General features: G+C 39.1%; 1 protein-coding gene across 8 annotated transcripts in view; it reads right to left on the bottom strand.

The window, feature by feature from the left end:
* PIEZO2 (piezo type mechanosensitive ion channel component 2) overlaps positions 1-18877 on the bottom strand; it is a 259140-nt gene that overhangs the window by 65576 nt on the left and 174687 nt on the right. For 4 of the 8 annotated variants that reach the window (XM_026842250.1, XM_026842249.1, XM_026842243.1 and 1 more), the window contains 10 exons: positions 16268-16309; positions 12330-12362; positions 11742-11980; positions 7638-7798; positions 6550-6726; positions 6246-6371; positions 4019-4219; positions 2077-2281; positions 1832-1933; positions 1201-1366 (listed from right to left, as the gene is read on the bottom strand). In XM_026842250.1, the coding sequence (XP_026698051.1) occupies positions 1201-1366; positions 1832-1933; positions 2077-2281; positions 4019-4219; positions 6246-6371; positions 6550-6726; positions 7638-7798; positions 11742-11980; positions 12330-12362; positions 16268-16309 (1452 nt within the window). The remainder of the gene's footprint in view (positions 1-1200; positions 1367-1831; positions 1934-2076; positions 2282-4018; positions 4220-6245; positions 6372-6549; positions 6727-7637; positions 7799-11741; positions 11981-12329; positions 12363-16267; positions 16310-18877) is intronic. The other 4 variants (XM_026842251.1, XM_026842246.1, XM_026842248.1 and 1 more) reach the window with 2 other exon arrangements.

Below are 18877 nucleotides of genomic sequence, written 5' to 3'. Positions count from 1 at the left end.
CATCCCCCCTTGATGGAGCATTTTGAAAAGAGATTATGACTTCTCTCTTTCTGCTTATGTTACTGGATCTAGAACACTGGATCCACTGTGTAGACTGGAAATATTTAAGAGGGAGAACTGTTCACCCTAGGAGAGACTATGAGTCTCTGGATAAATGAGTCAATTGAATGTGTTTCAATGGTCTCTTCAAAGCTATTTCAAGATATCTTTGGCCATCATTTCTAACAGAAACAGCAGGATCAACTTAGAAATCTTGAGAATGTCTTCTGGTGATAGCACTTCTCTGGTAAAAGAAATAAATGTTTATCAGCAAAAGGGAGATTTTGCTAGATATTAGTTCAGTATTTTTAAATTCATTTTGCAGTCAGACACCTGTTGGTCACATGCATTCACAAAACAAACACCTAATCTGACAAAACACCATAGCTAAGAAATCTTACTCTTCCCATTTATTCTTTTGATACTGTATCAAACTTTCAGAGACAATTAAGTGTATGTCCAGAACAACTCAGAAGAGCTAAGCTAATCTGTTTGCTGAAATAATCACATAGGAATGGCTCTATTGTTTGAAGACTATTCAGAACAGACTGTCTCTGGCTCTACCCCCTTTTTATATTATTCACTTTCTTAAACAACCTTACATGCAATGTTGAGAAACAGGAAGACACACCAGTTATTGTTCCAAGACACTTTTAAGGTTCTTATGCCTAGATGAAATAGCACAAAGGACAGTCTCTTATGTTAGAATATTATTTTGATTGTACATGGACAGTAGCTCAGCAGGACATGACTGATGGCTCTGTGGGATTAAACACGTACATTGGCAAATTCAGACCACGATGGATTATTGCTAACATGCCTGTGTTTTGGGGGAAGTCACCAGAGTGCTGAAGTCCACCATAAACGCTGCCCCACTTTATGGTATTTATGGAGGCAATACATGCTTTCAGGTAAATTTTTCAATGAACATCCCTCTGGGGAGAATTTAAAACAATCAGCAGTGTTAGGAAGACTTGTTTTCATCTTCCCTTTTCTAAACCAGAAGCTCATTACACAGAAGGTATCTGCTGTCTCAGTAAAAGGTATGTTATGAGATGGGAACACAGATGAATATAAATTCCAAGTAAAATTGGAAGCTGTCAGAGTTACTACAAAAAAGGAAGCACTGTATTTTCCAAATGTTTAAGATTCAGTTTTTACCGGCAGTGAATGAAGTCAGGAACAGGATTATGCTGGCTAAAAGATGCTGCGTCAAGATTCATGCAAATTTCCACATTGTCTCCAGCCATGATTCGTACTGCAGCTTTATTTTCATCCTCAAATGTCTGCCTTTGTAAGGATGCACACAGCAGCAACATGAAATCATCTAGGAGAAAGCAGTGGGTACAAGGAAAATGGGTGAGGTGTAGGGAGTGGTGGTGATATATTATAATGTTGTTACCGGACTGTTTTCCCACACTTCCAGCCTCCAAGATTGTGCTAGTTTCAATGTTTCAAATCTACACTGATTTGAAATATTTTAATGCATTTGGTTTTTTTTACCTGTCATCTTCTATGATTTTTATTGAGAAATAAAATAGAAGTGGGGAAATAATTCATACTTTTTGATGACGCTTCATTAAAAACGGGATATGGAAGAAACAGATGCAGAAATTACTAATTCTTTAATTTTTGTACTACATACAAAGCCACACTTTAGTATTCAGTCTCCCGCAGAATATGTCAGCTTGCTACTGGAGAGTAAATAAAAGTCTGGCTTCAAATTACACTGTACAGATATTTTAAGCAAAAGATGTGTAAACACTTCGCAACTATGTGCTAAAATACTTACAGACAAGGAAGACAGGGTTTGGTCTTACAATGAAATCTGGAAAGTATAACCACTTTATGATGTTGGAGTTGAAGTTGGCATTACCACTTCTCCACGGATAGTCTGTATGACAGAAGCACGCAAAAATGCAATCAGTACTTTATAACAATTACTTCATCCTTTTCTTCTGAATACTTATCAATTTTCCAGCACTTTTCTGTAAAACCAAGCAGCAGTAATTGTCCATAAAGGGTAAATGTCCTTACCTTTACAAGGAGCAGGTGGGATGCCAATGCAGAGGAAGTACTGAAATGTAATGATGCATGCCAGAAAACAGCAGTATTTTGGCCAAATCTCTGCAATAGCTTTTCTTCTACGTCGATACAATACAGCAATCAGCCAGAAGGCATGAATCATGGCATAAAAATCCATTCTTTGACCAATTACATTCACTGATAGAAGAAAACATGTCTGGAAAAGAAATAAAGAAATATAAGCAACATTTGCAACCTAATGGCTAATTAATGCAGCAATGATAAACTATACAGGATCCTGATAGAATGCCTGGACATGTGCTGGGGCTGACTTCAGGAACCCTGTGCAAACCAACATGCTAAAACAATTTGCATCTTTCCAACAGCAACCTCCCCCACCCTAACACCACAAATTTTTGATACTCTTCTGTGAGTTTCAACTCTGTGAATACAGCACTAAAGCAGGTTTCCATTATATGATAGCTAAAGATACAGAATGGAAAGATCATTGTTACAGTAGCCTATATTTGAAATGTTTAATTGTTGCCAAGCAAAGCATATACTACACAGTCATATATTTTGATAGCACTTACAGATGTTAAAAAGAAGAGGAACTATTAAGAATAGCAACAACCAAAGTGTATCCTCATGTGGGAACCAGACAAAAAGAAAAGGGATTTAGACCATACAACATCTACTGGCTAGAGACAAATCCAGTCAGTTCCTGTAAGGCAGCTTTAGTCCTCCATTATTCTAAAGTCTCTGCATCCCAGAGTAATTCTGTTCTCTGGCTCCACTTAAAGTAGTCCCTTCACTCAGTGCCATGAAGCATGTTTTCAAACTTAGTGAATAATTCATAAAGAATCATTTATGCAATGCACTTCACTATTTTGATTTTCTCTCTCCTCAGATTAGGATGAGGTTAAATTTACATCCCAAAGGAAATAGCTTGCTGATTAATTTTAATTTTCACTCATTCTTAATCCTCAGACTGGCTGTGAAGAATTTGCTCTGTCAGTAGCAATGTGTGGTAGTGTTTAACAGATAGGTCAAGAGTAGTATTATGATTAAATTTGGGCTGCATTAGCCTAGGAGTTGCCTTCTTCACATAACCATAGAAATTTGTGAAAAATCAGTATTTCTACAAATATTTTTGAAAGTACATTTCATGTGTCTGTGAACAAAAGGAACAGACATGAAGCTTTGGCTCTTTTTTTTGGCACTTGTTTAGCAATAGCTTGTCTTCAAGGTGGGTTCAGTTCTGATGTTTTGCTACTGGATTGCTTGAAGCAGATAGAAGGAATACATTAGCTGAGCCTAAACCCCAGCAGTCTGGGCCACTGCTACTGGCAAACAGACAAGAAGACCTTCTACGAAATAAGACTCTTACCAGACATTTAGGATACACCATGGATCTTCAGAAAAATCTCTTCACTCCTTTATACCTGCCTCTCCTAATTATTTGTGTGTTTCTCATCTACTGAAATTTCTTTGGAAAAGAAACTTTGTCTTACACAAGTGGCACAAAGCAGCAATAACCTTTGCTGGAGCTCTTGCTCCTGCAGATTTCTAGCAGCTATAGTAACAATCAAAAAAAAAAAAAAAAAAAAGTATTTGTGCAGCCAGAGGCAGAAGTAGCTTAGAAATGTTTTATTAGAGACAATGGCCTGCTAGCCCCTGCTTTCTTCTGCTCCTGCAGCCCCTGGTTCCCTGTGTGTGTGTGCATGAGAGGGTATGCCTCAATTCTGTCCCTTGTGCCACCTGTTATCCATTTTGTTCAGTTATAAATAAGAAAGAAAAGCAAGAGGAAAAACACAGCTGTGTAAAAGTCTAACATTAATGATGACTAAGAAGCATCCAGCTGTCAAACTACTACTCAACCTACTATTCAAAAATAGCACAATCAAAAGGTTTGGAATGATAGTCTGAGGAAAATTAATATATAGTGATTTACCTCTAAACCAAATTTGTAGAAGAAATAGTTTATGAAATATTTGACACAGTTTACCAGTCCATCATCCAGATGTGCTCTCGTAATATCATGGAAAATGGTTTTGGTCACAGGTGCAGTAAGGTTATTTCGACATCTGTAGTACTCTTGATGACGGTAGATTGTAACTTCAAAAGCCAGAATAGCCAGCATCAGTAAGTTATTCTATGAGGGACACAATCAGAAGAACATTAAGTAAAAATCAAAAACCACAAGAAGCTATAAAGTTTTCTGATAAGCATAAACCCACGAATACTCAAATGGATGTTACCACTGAGTGCTTCCGCACTCCAGGACGTCCCAGTACCTATTCCTGGCTACTATCATTGAAATAAAGTAAGGTTCCTATCATTTCTTGGACTTTGATGAAACATATTGACATTCAGAAGATACATTTAAAGACATTAATTAAAAAACTATTATAATGAACACTAGCTGTGCAAAAGATGGAGAGGGAAAATGCATTGACCCATCCATGTGCCCTCTCATGATTCACAGCTTTTCTTAAGAAGCTCTCCTTTGCAGGAGATGGAGGATACAAGCATACACAAAGTCATCTGCAGAGGTTCAGCTAACAAGCACTAACTTTCTAAAACTGCAAGGGTGCTGGTAGTGCAAATATATCCTGGAAACTCTTTTAAATGAACAGTCTATCTCTCAGTCCTCACTCAGGCACAGCCAGACTGACAGAGATGCAGTCTTGAGTGGCTCTGAAGTGAGGTTTTTTTCTCTAAGGAGGGAGATCTGCCCTATGCTTAATAGAAGAGAGGTATTAACCAACTCCAAAAGTTGGTTAAAAAGACCATCTCAGAGAAAGTCCCTCAAGGAAGCCATAACTGAAGCTGAAGAGACAATCTCTAGATCTCTGTTCACTGAGAAATATTTGGGACAAGAATGTTCTGAGACAGGTGCCACTGTTTGGGGATTTTTTTGGTTTGGGTTTTGTTTTTTTTTGACAAGAAGGTTTTTTTTGCTTGCTGTTGCGGGGCTTCCTACTCTTGTTAGGGGCTTTACACAATCCATCATAGACAGAAATCTTGTTGGGGGTTGTACACAAGCCATTATAGACAGACTTCTTACTTCAACACTGCAGACATTTTGAACGTCTGTTACTAAAGGGGCATAACAGTAACACACAAAGACTTGAAGCTTGGGACTTTCAGGTCTAGCACTGAACTGAATACCTCTATGCAGAGGAGACATTTTATTTGCTAACTCAATTAAAACCCTTCTAGAATAATTGCTAATCCCAATGTATTAGCTATTTATAACTGTAAAGCTCCTAGCATCAAGTCAGACACCACTAGTCACCTTCACTCTCCATGCAGAACTCTTGTGTCAGTAATTGTTCTTCCCCACATACATTCTTAACTGTGGGAGGTGCATGGCTAAGGGAGTGAGAGGCAGAGGCACTGCCAGGGCCTGATATATTGACCACCAGAGCTTCCAAGTCTTCCCTACACAAACAAAGCACACAGACGTAAGCTCTCGGGGAAGAAATGAAGAATAAAACTAGTTAGATCAAAACTCACTGTTTTTCAGTCAACAAATTTCTGACAATCTTAAACTATATAAAATTTTGGAGATTCTTTAAATGAAGAACAGACAGGCAAGGTTTCCCCTGGGAATTGGCACATTTTTATTGTAAGTAGGTTTTTAAATCAAGACAGGAATAATAAAATATTGCTTATAGGCATAAATGAAAATCAAGAAGAAAAACAAAAGACATCCATTTACTAGTGTATGAATGAATTATTCCCTGAACTCATATTTTCTAAACTGTGGCTAAGGAGTAAGCACTTAAAAAAATTAACTGCTTATAGCATATATAGTCATTCAAGGCAACTACTCCAGTCAGACCCATAAGTCTTTTGGTACCTGAAAGTTATGTACCTCTTAATTACATAAGTTCTTAAATATCACATTTCTTGGAGTGTTTTTAACAGATGGTAGTCAGAAAGCCATACTTCTACATGCAGATTATTTTAATTGGTACCGAATCCCTTCTGGAAATATGCTGTGTAACAGATATGGCTTTCTGATGTCTCTTCCTCTCTGTACTTCCCTGTTATCAATGGCTTGCATTATGTTGGGTTTTTTTTTTGTGTGTGGCAGATGATTTATTTCAAAAACATTGCTAATTTCATCATAAATAAGAAAATATCTCCATACAGATAATTAAAGAAATTACCCTTAAGTAGACAAGCAGGGGATAAGACTTCCTCAGTCCAACCCACTCTGCAGGATCAACTGGCCCACTGTAGAGGACTGAGGTTTTGAGTTCTTCTAAATTGACCTTAGTTTCATTCTCTCCTGGCTAAAAAGAAAATGCAACAGTTTATAAAAAATGAGTTTAAGTCCGACTGGGGAGGGAATGATAATCAACAGTAATACATCAGCTGACCTGTAGTTTTCAGTACTTGATATGCTTCCTTTAGCTCTTCTTCACTGAAGAAGGCAGCAGTCAAATCTTTTTAACATGCACTTGTACTCACCAATGTACAGTTACTGGAAAAAGTGCTGGGATCAATAGATGTGAGCTGGTACAACATTTTGCAGACAATAATCACACATGTCCAAACAGTGCAGATACTTGATGCCAGTGGGCGAAACTGAGCATATGGCAAAGCAAGAGCCCAGGCAATTAAAAACACAAAGTTAAACAGAGACACCTGAAAACACAAAAACAGGATGGAGATTACATGGAGTAACAAGTGAACTGAGAAAGTATGACCTTTTCCATAGTAATTTTAAAAAATAATTAAAAGAAAGAGACACGGAGAAATTGAGAAAAATACAGAAAAAAATTTACAATATTCACAATAACATGGACACAAAGTGGTGAGTGAAGAACTTAATAGTCGCTTTAGGAAGAATATTATCTCCTACATAATATTAATGCTATTGGACCCACAAAACTACATATGCACCCTACAAACAGGCACAAAATATGGAGGGCCACATGCTGGTTTTGCTGCTTTAGTACACATAAAACAAAGATGAGATGATACAGATCCCACGTTCATCCTTTTGACCTCTTTCCCCAACAAAACATGAGAAAAAGGATTATTTTGTTTGTTAGTGAATCCTGTCCTACTATCCTGTTCAAGGAATGATTATGTTAGGCAGAGAACTCGCACGGCTCACACCAAAGGCATAGCTAAAGGTATCGCTCCCTTTTTCTTTAGGCATAGTTCCACATTCCTGTTTCTTAAGCACCAGACACAGTTTAAGTAATTTTCTAGATGTTCCTTACCAAAATTTTTCTACATCCTCCATCCCTGGATGATGCCCACAGCCAGTTTGAGCAGGGGAGGGATTACATCTTGAGTCCAAAGATTTAGACTATAAAAACTTTATATCTGGAGAAAAAAGGAGGGCTGAGACTATCTAGGCAGATAGAACATCACCGTGGAAGATGTCAAGGCATGTCCCCAGAAGCTGACAAGCCCAGCTGGATCCCACAATTCCATTGAGGTCTGGCATGAGGAAGGCATCTCCCTACACTTGGGCATGCCACTGCACAGCAGATGTTGACAAGCCTCCACCATGGGTAAGATCTGGACAGTGGGTGTTTACTTGCCTCTTTCACTGTGACCCATATGATGTAAGAGGAAACGATTTTGATGATGTGCAGCTCCAACAGCCACCACACAAAGACTTGCATTTTATGAAAATACTCCAGGAATTTCAAAAACAGCACTGTAAGGCGGTCGATCACCAGATGCCACTTGTTCCTTAAGTCTGCAGAGATGTTCAAGCAGAACCATTGGGAGAAGAAAAACAGAAGGTCTCTATAAAAATTAATTATCTACTAGAGCAACTATAAGCTTTCTACTTCTAGGCCTTAGAGTAAGACAAGAATGAGGCTCACGGCTCAGTGGTTAACTAAGGCAAATGGGGTTGAGGCTCACTTAGCTGTGGTGCTCTCCCTTCTGACCCACATTCACTTAAAGGATTCCTTACTTCAGAAGTGGTGGTTGTGGCTTCCCTTTGCAATTCTGCTTTTATTCCTCTCTAGCAGAGCCCTTCTTGGGCTCCATTTTCCTCCACTATCTTTGGACCTAAGCTTAGGGATCCCATCCAGGGACTAGATCTGAGATGCTCCAGCCCTGGTCCTTATCCAGGTCAGAGAGAATAGGATTTTCTTTGATGGTTGGAAACTATGGACCCAATCTGTTATCAGAAAGCACAGACTACTCCTAGTCAAATCTTTTCAGCCAGCCTGGAAGAGATCCATGCACACTAGGAGCAGAATTCTTGTCACATGGGTTTAGACATCTATACTATAGATGTCTTCATATGTCAGAGTTATCTAAATACCCTTGCAAACAGCACACTCACCTAGAGCGTGATTTGTGCCATCCCAGAACAATCATCTACAACAGGTAAGGCAAATGTCAGGCCAGCTGAATATTTCTTTCAGTTAAAGAGGGAGCTTTAGCAATTAAGATCCTGAAGCTGGGTGAATGTGTCCCTTCACTGACAGTATTTTGCTAAAAAAGCCATCCTCCCAAATAACACCCCAGTGAGCAAGCACGTAGCATCTTCTATTACATATGAGTGTATATAACAATACATATGTGGAACAGTGCTCTCTAAGGGCCGTATCTGCTTGTGGGTTGGCAGGCTGGTATATGTTAGTATAAAGTCTTCACACTGTATTAAAGGTTTCAGATGCACTTTGGAGATTAGAAAGGATTTTGTATGCTGTGAGAACATTCTTACAGTTAATATCAGAGATGGAAACACATCACCATCTAAGCTGTAAAAATGCAAAGCAGTTACCAGCTCCTGTATGTAATTATTTCATCTTATCTGGTTATTTTATATATAAAGCAAACCAAGGTGGTTATTCTGTGCATATTTCTGTGAAAAAAACATATGCACACTTGTGTAAAAAAGCTGACTTTTGGAATACATTACAAGCAAATTCCAATTATTTTTTTCTTCTACCCTTTTTCTCCAACCAGAACTTAGAAAAAGCTAATAAAAATGCTGAATGATGTAAATATCATGACTAAATAATTTAATTTGGAAATTAATTAAGCTATAGAACTCTAATACACAAGTGTATTTTCAGAATGTCTTTATAGAATTAGATGTTCTCACTTATTCTCTCATTGCATTTATTTTAATTTGCAGCATTACTGCCGTGCAAGGTATATCCAAAGAGTGGCAGTTAAGTGGAACAGGGCAAGTAAGGTACTGTAGCAAGCTCTGTCTAGCATGTACAGACACTACATGGGCAGGGGATAAAACATAAGCCTGGCCACATCCATTGAAAAATTGTACATGACTGTAACAAAGTCTGCACACATGAACATGTTAAAATAATGTTAAAAGTCCAGTCATATGGCTAAATAAAAATTACTTTTTTGGTAGAAATAAATGCTTGTACAGCTTAAAGATGGATCACATGTGGCAAGCCGCACCTCGTGCTATTGTCAAGTTCCACTGCTGCAGTGCACAAGGGGGCCCATGGAGAGGGCTGAAGCTCCCCACTTCCCTGCTGGGATGTGTCACTGCACAGGGTAACCTCCAACAGCTGGTCTCTGTCCCAAAGCCTTTCCAGCATGTAGGGATGTTCAGAGTGCAACAAACTCATCAGTCCCCATAGACCGCATCAGAGCTGGCCAAGAAAGGTTTCCATGGCCCAAGAACTTGGACCTGGACTTGTGCAAAGCTTTTGACACTGTCCCACACAACATCGTTGTCTCTAAATTGGAGAGAGATAGATTTGATGGATGGACCACTCAGTGAATAAGGAACTGGCTGGATGGTTGTACTCAAAGAGTTGCAGCCAATGGCTTGATGTCCAAGTGTAGAGCAGTGACAAGTGACGTTCCTCAGGGGTCAACGTTGGGACCAGTGCTGTTTAACATCTTTGTTGGTGACATGGACAGTGGGATTGAGTGCAACCTCAGCAAGTTTACCAACAATACTAAGCTGTGTGGTTTGGTCAACATGCTAGAGGGAAGGGATGGCATCCAGAGGGACCTGGACAGGCTTGAGAGGTGGGCCTGTGCAAACCTCATGGAGTTCAACAAGGCCAAGAGCAAGGTCCTGCACATGGGTCAGGGCAATCCCAAGCACAAATACAGGCTGGGTGATGAGTGGATTGAGAGCAGCCCTGCGGAGGAGGACTTGGGAGTAGTAGTGGATGGAAAACTGACTATGAACCAGCAATGTGCACTCACAGCCCAGAGAGCCAGCTGTATCCTGGGGTGCACCAGGAGGAGCATGGCTACCAGGTCAAGGGAGGTGATTCTCCCCCTCTACTCTGCTCTTGTGAGACCCCATCTGGAGTACTGCATACAGCTCTGGGGCCCTCAGTATAAGGACATCAACCTGTTCGAGCAGGTTCAGAAAAGGCCATGAGGATGATCAGGGGGCTGGAGAGTCCTCATTATGAGGACAAGTTGAGAGAGTTTGGGTTGTTCAGCTTGGAGAAGGCTCCAGGGAGACCTTATAGTGGTCTTCCAGTACTTAGAGGGGGCCTATAGGAAAGATGGGCAGGGACTTTTTAGAGGGGGCCTATAGGAAAGATGGGGAGGGACTTTTTATCAGCAAGTGTAGTGATAGGATGAAGGGTAACAGCTTTATACTAGAAGAGGGTAGATTTAGATTAGATATAAGGAAGAAATTCTCACCACCAATGTGAGGGTGGTGAGACACTGCAACAGGTTGCCCAGAGAAATTGTGGATGACCCATCTCTGGAAGTATCAAAGGCCAGGTTGGATGGGTCTTTGAGAAACCCTATCTAGTGGAAGGTGTCCCTGCCCATGGCAGGGGAGTTGGAACTATATGATCTTTAAGGTCCCTTCCAACCCATTTTATGATTCTGTGAGGAACACCTCTGTGACGGAAGATGTCCCAGCCAGCAAGACAAATAGTTTTAGCTCAGCTCTCCTGAGGCAGGTAAGCAAGACATGCTGCCATTTTGCCTTGACAAAGACCCTGTTTCTATTTATGTGTCACGGTCCTGTGAATATTGTTATGAGCAACTAAACCTGTGGTAAGGTCATTTGCAGACACTACAGCTTCCTTGGGTGTTAAATGCTCTTGTCTGGTTTTCACTCATGGCCCACATTCCAAACTGAGTTACAGAAATAATTCATGTTGAGTTTATCCTAGCTATATCAAGGATGACATCAGCCTTACCCATGCCTGCACTTAGGCATTTTTATGTTCATCTGGGATCAACTACACATTTCATATTCAGAAGTGAAAAATATGACACTAATGTGCACATGAATAATGAAGCAAAGCCATTGGGACTTCTGCACTGGAGTGCCTTGAAAGCATGCAGTATCAGAGATTAAATATGTATGTGTATTTTCTTTATTATAAAGAGATTTTACTCTAAAGGAGTTTTTAGGATTTGGGATAACCTCCTATTAATCCAACCCAGACTAACTAGAATAAAGAAGTGGGTTTTCTTTTGTTTTCATCCTCTCAGCATCCTGCAGAAACAGTATAATTTTTCCCTAGAAAAGACTGTAGCCTGTTGAATAATTGACAAGTAGCCATCTGTTCAATTCAGGCTCTTTTGGCAAAGACTGTATGTAAAACTAAAAGGAAAACCTGATGATTGAAATGAGCAGGGATGACCAAGAATAAACTGTCTGTTGCCACTGCTACCTAGGGCTGAGGAAAGTGAAATTTGCAATCTGTACAGTTTACCTGTAGTTTCTTCTTCCTCTGATTCATTGTCTTCATCATCATCATCATCATCTTCCTTGTCATCATCTTCCTTTTCTTCTTCTTTTCCTTTTTCGACCCTCCCTTTCCCTCCCTCCCCCTCTGGCTCTTCCATTCTTTTCTCACCAGCCTCTTCCAGCATTTTATCGTCTTCCTTTCCTCTGCTGGCTGTTAAATTCATCATAGTTATGTCAGGCAGGCTTCCATCTTGGTGCACCAGTCTGTTGGCAAATAGCAGCATGTCAGAGAACTGAGCAGCAATGACATCGTAGTCTTTTTCTTTTTCAAGATGTATAATCAGAAAAAAAAAAAAAAAAGTTCATGGAAAATGCCTTAGAAGTGGAAAAGTTAATGATTCTGGTACTTTCTCCAAACACACACTGCAAATTGAGTTGGAATGTATTAGTAACTACTTCTCACTCAGATACTAATGGTTAGTTAGTAATGAGTGGTATTGACACTTAAACTTGACATTTTCCCCAATGGAGAAAATGGTCAGAGTTTAAGATGTAGAAGCATGAAATGACATTGTTTAAGAGGAAACATTTCATGACTTCATAGGGGACTTACTCATTTTGGTGGTTTGGTATTTTTTTCTTGAGGCTGCTCAAAGTAATTGGAACAGAAAGAAAAAGGGAGATGAGAACAGAGGGGTTACAGAAGAAGGTCATCGACAAATATGTCATGCTACATCACAAGTCATAAAGCATTCTCCTACTCCATCTGCAGAAGCCTTCTGATGCCAAGAGCATGCCATCATGACATTCACAGGGTGCTTCTAGAAAGAAACAAGGAACTGCAGCACAGATGGAAAGGGGGCAATCTATTTACACCAGTGCTAAATATGGTCAATGCTGTACGGTGCTGTCAGTAATGCAGCTGAATAATCACAAGTATTTGATTGATTACTGTAAACACATTTCCACCTTCTTCTAATTGAAAGATGCAGCTGGGAAGCCAAAGACTTTGCAAATTTTCTTCCAGCTATAGGTTTGGGAACAAATGAAAGCAAAAATTTCATGGCTGTGGCTTCAATATATTTTATAATGTCTGTCTTTAATAGTGACATTCATTCTCTCTCTTTCTACATCACACAAAGAATTTTTCTTAGATATATGTCTGTGTCCTAATAAATCTATTAGTAATTTTCAGACTACCAAAACTGGGATACAACTGATTTAACACAGAAATGGTATTTCTCTATTGCCATGGTGCCATTTTTTCTGAGATTTATTCAGTGTATATATATTTTCTTTACTGAGAAAAAGGGACAGTCTCTTATGGCTTCAGATATTTTTGTTTTTCTCCCCCAGCTGTGCTGTTGGGACTCACCTCCCATATTTGCAGAAAACCCACTCATCCTAATTTCGTCATCCTATGCGCTTTGCTGAGCACAGCACTTACTGCCATAAATAGTCCATTTGAATACGACTTCTTGCAATAAAATCTCCCTTTGGCAAGTACATATCTATATGATCAGGTCACTAAATGTTTAGTTATGCTATTGAAGTTACTACACTCAGCATACTTTCAAGCACCTGTTAGACTGTTCCTGGACTAATGCAAGTAACTTTAATATACTACAGTACCATTTCAGGGATTTATTTTTCATTATGTGAAATTCTGTCATATCACCATTTAGACAGGAAATTCTGCCCATTTTATCTAGGAGTTTTACAGTTCAAGAAACCAAAAATTTAGATTTACCCATCTGATCATTAAAATATAAGAGCAGTTATTGAGAAAGAAAGTCAAACAAGCAGCATTATTTTTCAAATATTTGGGAGTACCAGTTTCTTCAAGATGGAAACTTTGGTGGCTCATATGAGGGAAAAACTACAGAAATTTGACTAAACAGTCCTTAAATAGAAATACCGTACTAATTACCAAAAAGCAGAAATGGTGGTTTAAAAGTCGTATTTTAACAAGACAGTCAAGAACCAAAAAATCTCACTGAATAAATCCATTCATGATAATGATTACTAAAATCCCTTATCATGTATTGGACAATGAACCTGAGTGTCCCTTAATCTGAAAATCTCTTATACTAAACAATATATCCTACTGAACGGCTACTGAAAATAGAGCTTTTTGTATGATATACTTTATTATCATATTTAAGCTAGCATATATACTAAAAGGATATTGAAATCTCTGTAAAATGACTAAACAATAATATTCCCTAATAAAGTACCAACAGAAGGGTCATGTATAAGGAAGAGAGAATGAATTTTTAGTTCAGTTCAAATGTTATGGAGATCACCAGTTATTATAAATCATCAGAGCCCATTTAAAAGTGCTTATATGAATACATTATATGCAAGTATCCGTATAATCAGACAGGTTTTGCAAACATGCAATTGCATCAATTTTAATGAGGTATATTCCCAACTGACTTGTATAATGGAAAAGTCTCCATTCACACTGGTGCAAATCAAGAACTTAATGACTTACCTCAGTGTACACTGGACAGAAACATAGTAACCCCATTGGATTTTGTATGAGAGGACTCATCTTTCTTTTATTCATATAACTCCCACACATACCCAGGAGATCCAGAAGGTGATAGGGTTATAAAGATGGGTACATGCAATAAATATACCTGATAAAGCCTCAGTATGAGCTTAGTTTTCAGTATGCCAGCGTTTAGTTCTATCAACATCAGTAGGCTTGAGCACAGGACCACATGCTCAGAAGATCCAAGGCTAGATAAAAATCCCTGCCCACTATTCAGAAAGTTCATTTACTTTTAACATTTCTTCCCATACTTCCCCATTTATTGCTAGGGCTGGTTTTCCTTTTTTTTTTTTCTCATTCTTTTTTCCACTATAAGATCACATGATATCATGTAACAGACAATGCTGAGGTATTAGGGTATAAAAACTGCACTAGTTTAGAATATCTAACACAAGCTACTCGTACAGGCTTCACAGCTAGTCAGATGTAACTTCAGGTTGGAAACCACATACTGGCGGGAAGTTATCCAAAATAACACAACGGTATTGTGTCTGATACTTAGGAAGAGAAATAACTAAATAACAATGCAGACAACCCTTGAAGGTACAGCCACTAATGCTTTTAACTGAGAGAATTTCTTATGCTTCTAGCTGAGAGCATTGCTTATGCTCAAATTCATTAAGTAGGGTATCAATAATGGGAAGTATACTAGTAGACCTAGTTTTAGGCATCAAAGCAATTTCAGAGGACCTTGAGTGCTTTCCCTGACCTTGTAGGGTATGTGGACAGCCCAGGAAGCCTCAGCATAGTGGGTCCCTCTCCTTTCTTTGGAAGCTGCTTTCATGCTGAAGCTCTTGCTCCTACATTGTGGCTGTGTCACAGCTGTGTCCGCACCTGCTCTCATGCCTCCCTGACCCTAAGCCAGACTAACTCTCTGCCTTTGCCACCCACCTGGCTCATCTCTATGAACTTGCTGAGAGCTCACCAGGTTATGGCTGACCCTTATTACCATCTGTGGATCTGATCCTCACCCTCAGTTGCTGGTTCCTGTTCCTGACTCCCTGTGGGTAAGAGCCCAGCTTTGCCTCCTGGCCATGCTCCTTGGTTCCCAGCTTTCCTACCCTTGCTGCTCCCTGACACATGGGCTGCCTACAGATCAGGTTTCCAGCTCTGGTGAACTTTTAAGAACCCTGGCCTAAACTATGTAATGACATTTGAAGAAGGAGCATGAACATGACACATAAATTAACTTCTTGTTAAAGCAGGTAGTCACAAATATCTAAACAAGGGATTTTCTTGGCTTTTCTGTTTAGATTCAGTAGCGACAACAAACTCAGAAGTCCTTCTATTCTCGGAGCTGATTAAACAAAAGCCCACATTTACTCCAGGATATATTTTGAAAGAAAACAATTTTATGGAACTGTTTTCAAGATACTGTTTATAAAGGGATGATGATGATGGCACTATGGGCTTTTGTAATTTGGATTCTGTATCACCCAACTCAACCCATGAATTATCAACCTTAGCATGCAATGTACTGCCTGTTCCATTTCTGTCTTTGAACTGGAAAATCTCAGTCTGTACAAACTCATAATACACACCGCACATTTAACCGACCTGGCTCTCAAACTCCCCTTCTTAGGTGCTTGTGAGGAAGACAGGGATGTGTTTCTGTGTGCCTGTGTGTTCATGTGCGCATGCAGGCATGCATCCTTCCATGCACAAAGGGTAGATAAATGAGCTTCCTCAACCAAGTCTATTGTCTGCAGCCAATTACAAATAGCACCAATTATTCCTGTATTGAGGCATGGGCAAAGTTTAAGAGAAGAATTCCCAGCTGGGAGATGAACTCACAATGTATACATATGCAGGAGAGATGTATTAACCACTTCACCAGCTTTAGGAGACTACAACCCCTGAACAACATTATCTCCCTGCTTACTTCACAGTACTGTGCAGCAAGAACATACTTTGTTTTAAAGCAATTAATAAGTAACAAAAAAAGTTAAGGTACATCTGTTTTAAAGGAAAGGAAGAACTGAAGTACCCACCTATTAATTATTAGATAAACACGGCCATTGACTTTGGCATGGCTATGAGGTGGGAGATGAAAGCACAAGAATGCATGAGATGAAAATGGGAAATGAATTAGAGAGAGAGAAAAGGAAACTGTTAAATAGGAATGAATGCACTTCCCTGTCTACCAAGAGAGACACATTGTCATAACAAAGTACAATCTGACAGTTTAACACACACCATGCAGTGAAAAGTCTAGGAAGCTTATAAATGCAATACTTAGACATTTAGATCACATGCAACTTCAGTTAGAACTACAGGTGCTTCTCATAGTCTCCAAAATGTGTGAGCAGCCTCTACTGCTTTATCTCAAGGAAGCCTTTATCTATAAAATAGATATTTTGCTTGTTTTTTTTTTATTTAAAGGTAATTATGATGGAGCATCATATCATACAAATTATTTATCCCACAGCCTTTGTATCTGCCATACTGTAATTCATGGTACAGCAAGGAGATGGACTTGGAAAGTCCCAATCAGAGGAATTTTATTTTCTTGGTCAGTTCTGCCACCTTTTACAATGGTGAGAAGTGCCTCACTGCCATCTCCACTGTGCCAGTTTCCATCCTGTCTATTTGCAGCTGTCAGAGCCTTACTCTTGAACTCACTCTGCTAACTTTGCTCATGTCAGGCAGCATCTTAATACATGAACAGTCTCAGCATTTTAACAGGACTCTTCAGTTAGACACAAGCATAATACCATAACCATACATGGCAGTTCAGGGGCAGATGGAGGAACTGAAGCTGCTGTGTCAATTAGTTTCATGACTAGCTCTCACCTGCTGTGATTATTTTAACAAGTTTGCTGTTAAAAGGACTAATTTCTGCCTGCTGACTCAAAATTAAGGATCAGATTCTTTATTTAAAGTTTTTGTTTATTGCAAAAGAAACAGCAAAAATGTTTAAAGGTAAACTAGCTGTTGAATGCATGCTAGTGTTTTCAAAGCAAAATGGAAAATTAAGTTTTACTGGCTTTGTAAGAAAATTGCACATATACATGTGAATCTTGAATCTGTGTTTTAATTGTCCCTGCAACTTATTTCTATTGCTAGTGTTACTGTTAAGCTGGAGCTGGTTGTGCTAGTTCTTATGCAGCTTTATGCACCATCAGTTCAAATGTCAGCTGAGCTCTCATCATGAAGCTCTGAACTATTAAGTTGGCTAATGCTCAGAACTGATTTATCACACTGAGGGAAGAAGACAGATGGATCTTCATACACTAGGCAGTTTTAATGGTAGTACAAACCAGAAGAAGTGTTCTGGTTTGGGTATTGGCCATACTTGTGAAAGTTTCTGGGGAGGAACAAATGATATACATGATAACTGTGATTTTCAAACACTGCAAAATGGCAAATGTAGCACATACACCACATTTAAGACTTAAAATATCTAGCTACTTATCTGACAGCTCAATACGATCTAGTACATATGTAGACTTAAAAAGATAGCATTATAGTAGCAAGACAAAAAAGCTAATGATATCACATGATTCTCTTCCCTTGCCACTTTAGTAAAAAGCCTGTTGTGATAATGAATGTCTGCTTTCAGCACCTTATCTCGAGGCTACTTACACTTGGCAAAAATTTTTGCTCTCAGCAAGACACTGAAAACATTTTGTGTCTTTAGTATCAGTGGTTCCATCCTTCAGGAATGATGTGACTTTAGTCACAGTGATTCTCTTCATGCTAACATTTGGAGAGCCGTATCATATTTTGGTATCTTTCATGTGTAAGAGAAAGATTTGTAAGTACTGGTTTCACAGGCAGAGTGTACTGTACCATGAACCCACCTAAATCCTGGGAGTGCCTCGGAGGGTTTTTTCCACTTTGTGCCTATCAGATTGCATCAGTAGGGAGGCGGAAGCTGTTACTCATCACAAGTGCAAAATGTATGAGCTACAAAAGAGCTTGCACAGTTAGTGCAAACTGTAATGCATTCCCCCAAATGCCTCAGACCAGGAGCAACCTCCATTTCAGCTCATACACCTGTCTGGGCTCTGGTTTCAGGGCCAATTGCTGCCCAATTGAGAGATGTTAATGTGTATCTGCTGCTACACACAAAGTCTGCTATGGGCAAAGAAAGTTTGCTCTCAGGCCATTTCAAAGGGCCCTTGAATCAACCATCACATTTAGCAATTGAAGAAAAGCAAAAGGATAGGGTATTATGCAAACATCCATTAAAAAGGGTAAGTTTAAAAAACCCCACAACATTGTTAGGAAATTTTGTCAAGTTTGATTTTAGCCATTATTTAAGTACAGAAACTGGAAATATTCTCTAAAAGTAGAGCTTATTCTCATGCACTGGCTATAGGGAAAACAAACATACTTGTACCATACACTGTAAAGTAGCTTCATATTAAATTGAATGCATGAGGAATATCTGAAAACCTTTTGTTAATCTAGCAAGACCTAGAGCAGAATTCTCTGTTAAGATAAACTGTCGTTATTCCACAACACACTGTGGTGTATGCGATGTTATGCAGCTAGTCCCCATTCATAGAAGTGCAGCTGAGTTACACTTATCGCTGGAGAGGTAAACACGAAAAAGTGTCTAAATGAATTGGCTTCTTCAAAGAATTAATGTCATT

This window comes from Athene cunicularia (genome assembly GCF_003259725.1).
Source record: "Athene cunicularia isolate RWA chromosome 2 unlocalized genomic scaffold, athCun1 chr2_part1, whole genome shotgun sequence".
Taxonomy (NCBI): domain Eukaryota; kingdom Metazoa; phylum Chordata; class Aves; order Strigiformes; family Strigidae; genus Athene; species Athene cunicularia.
This window is presented reverse-complemented; position numbering and strand designations above follow the sequence as displayed.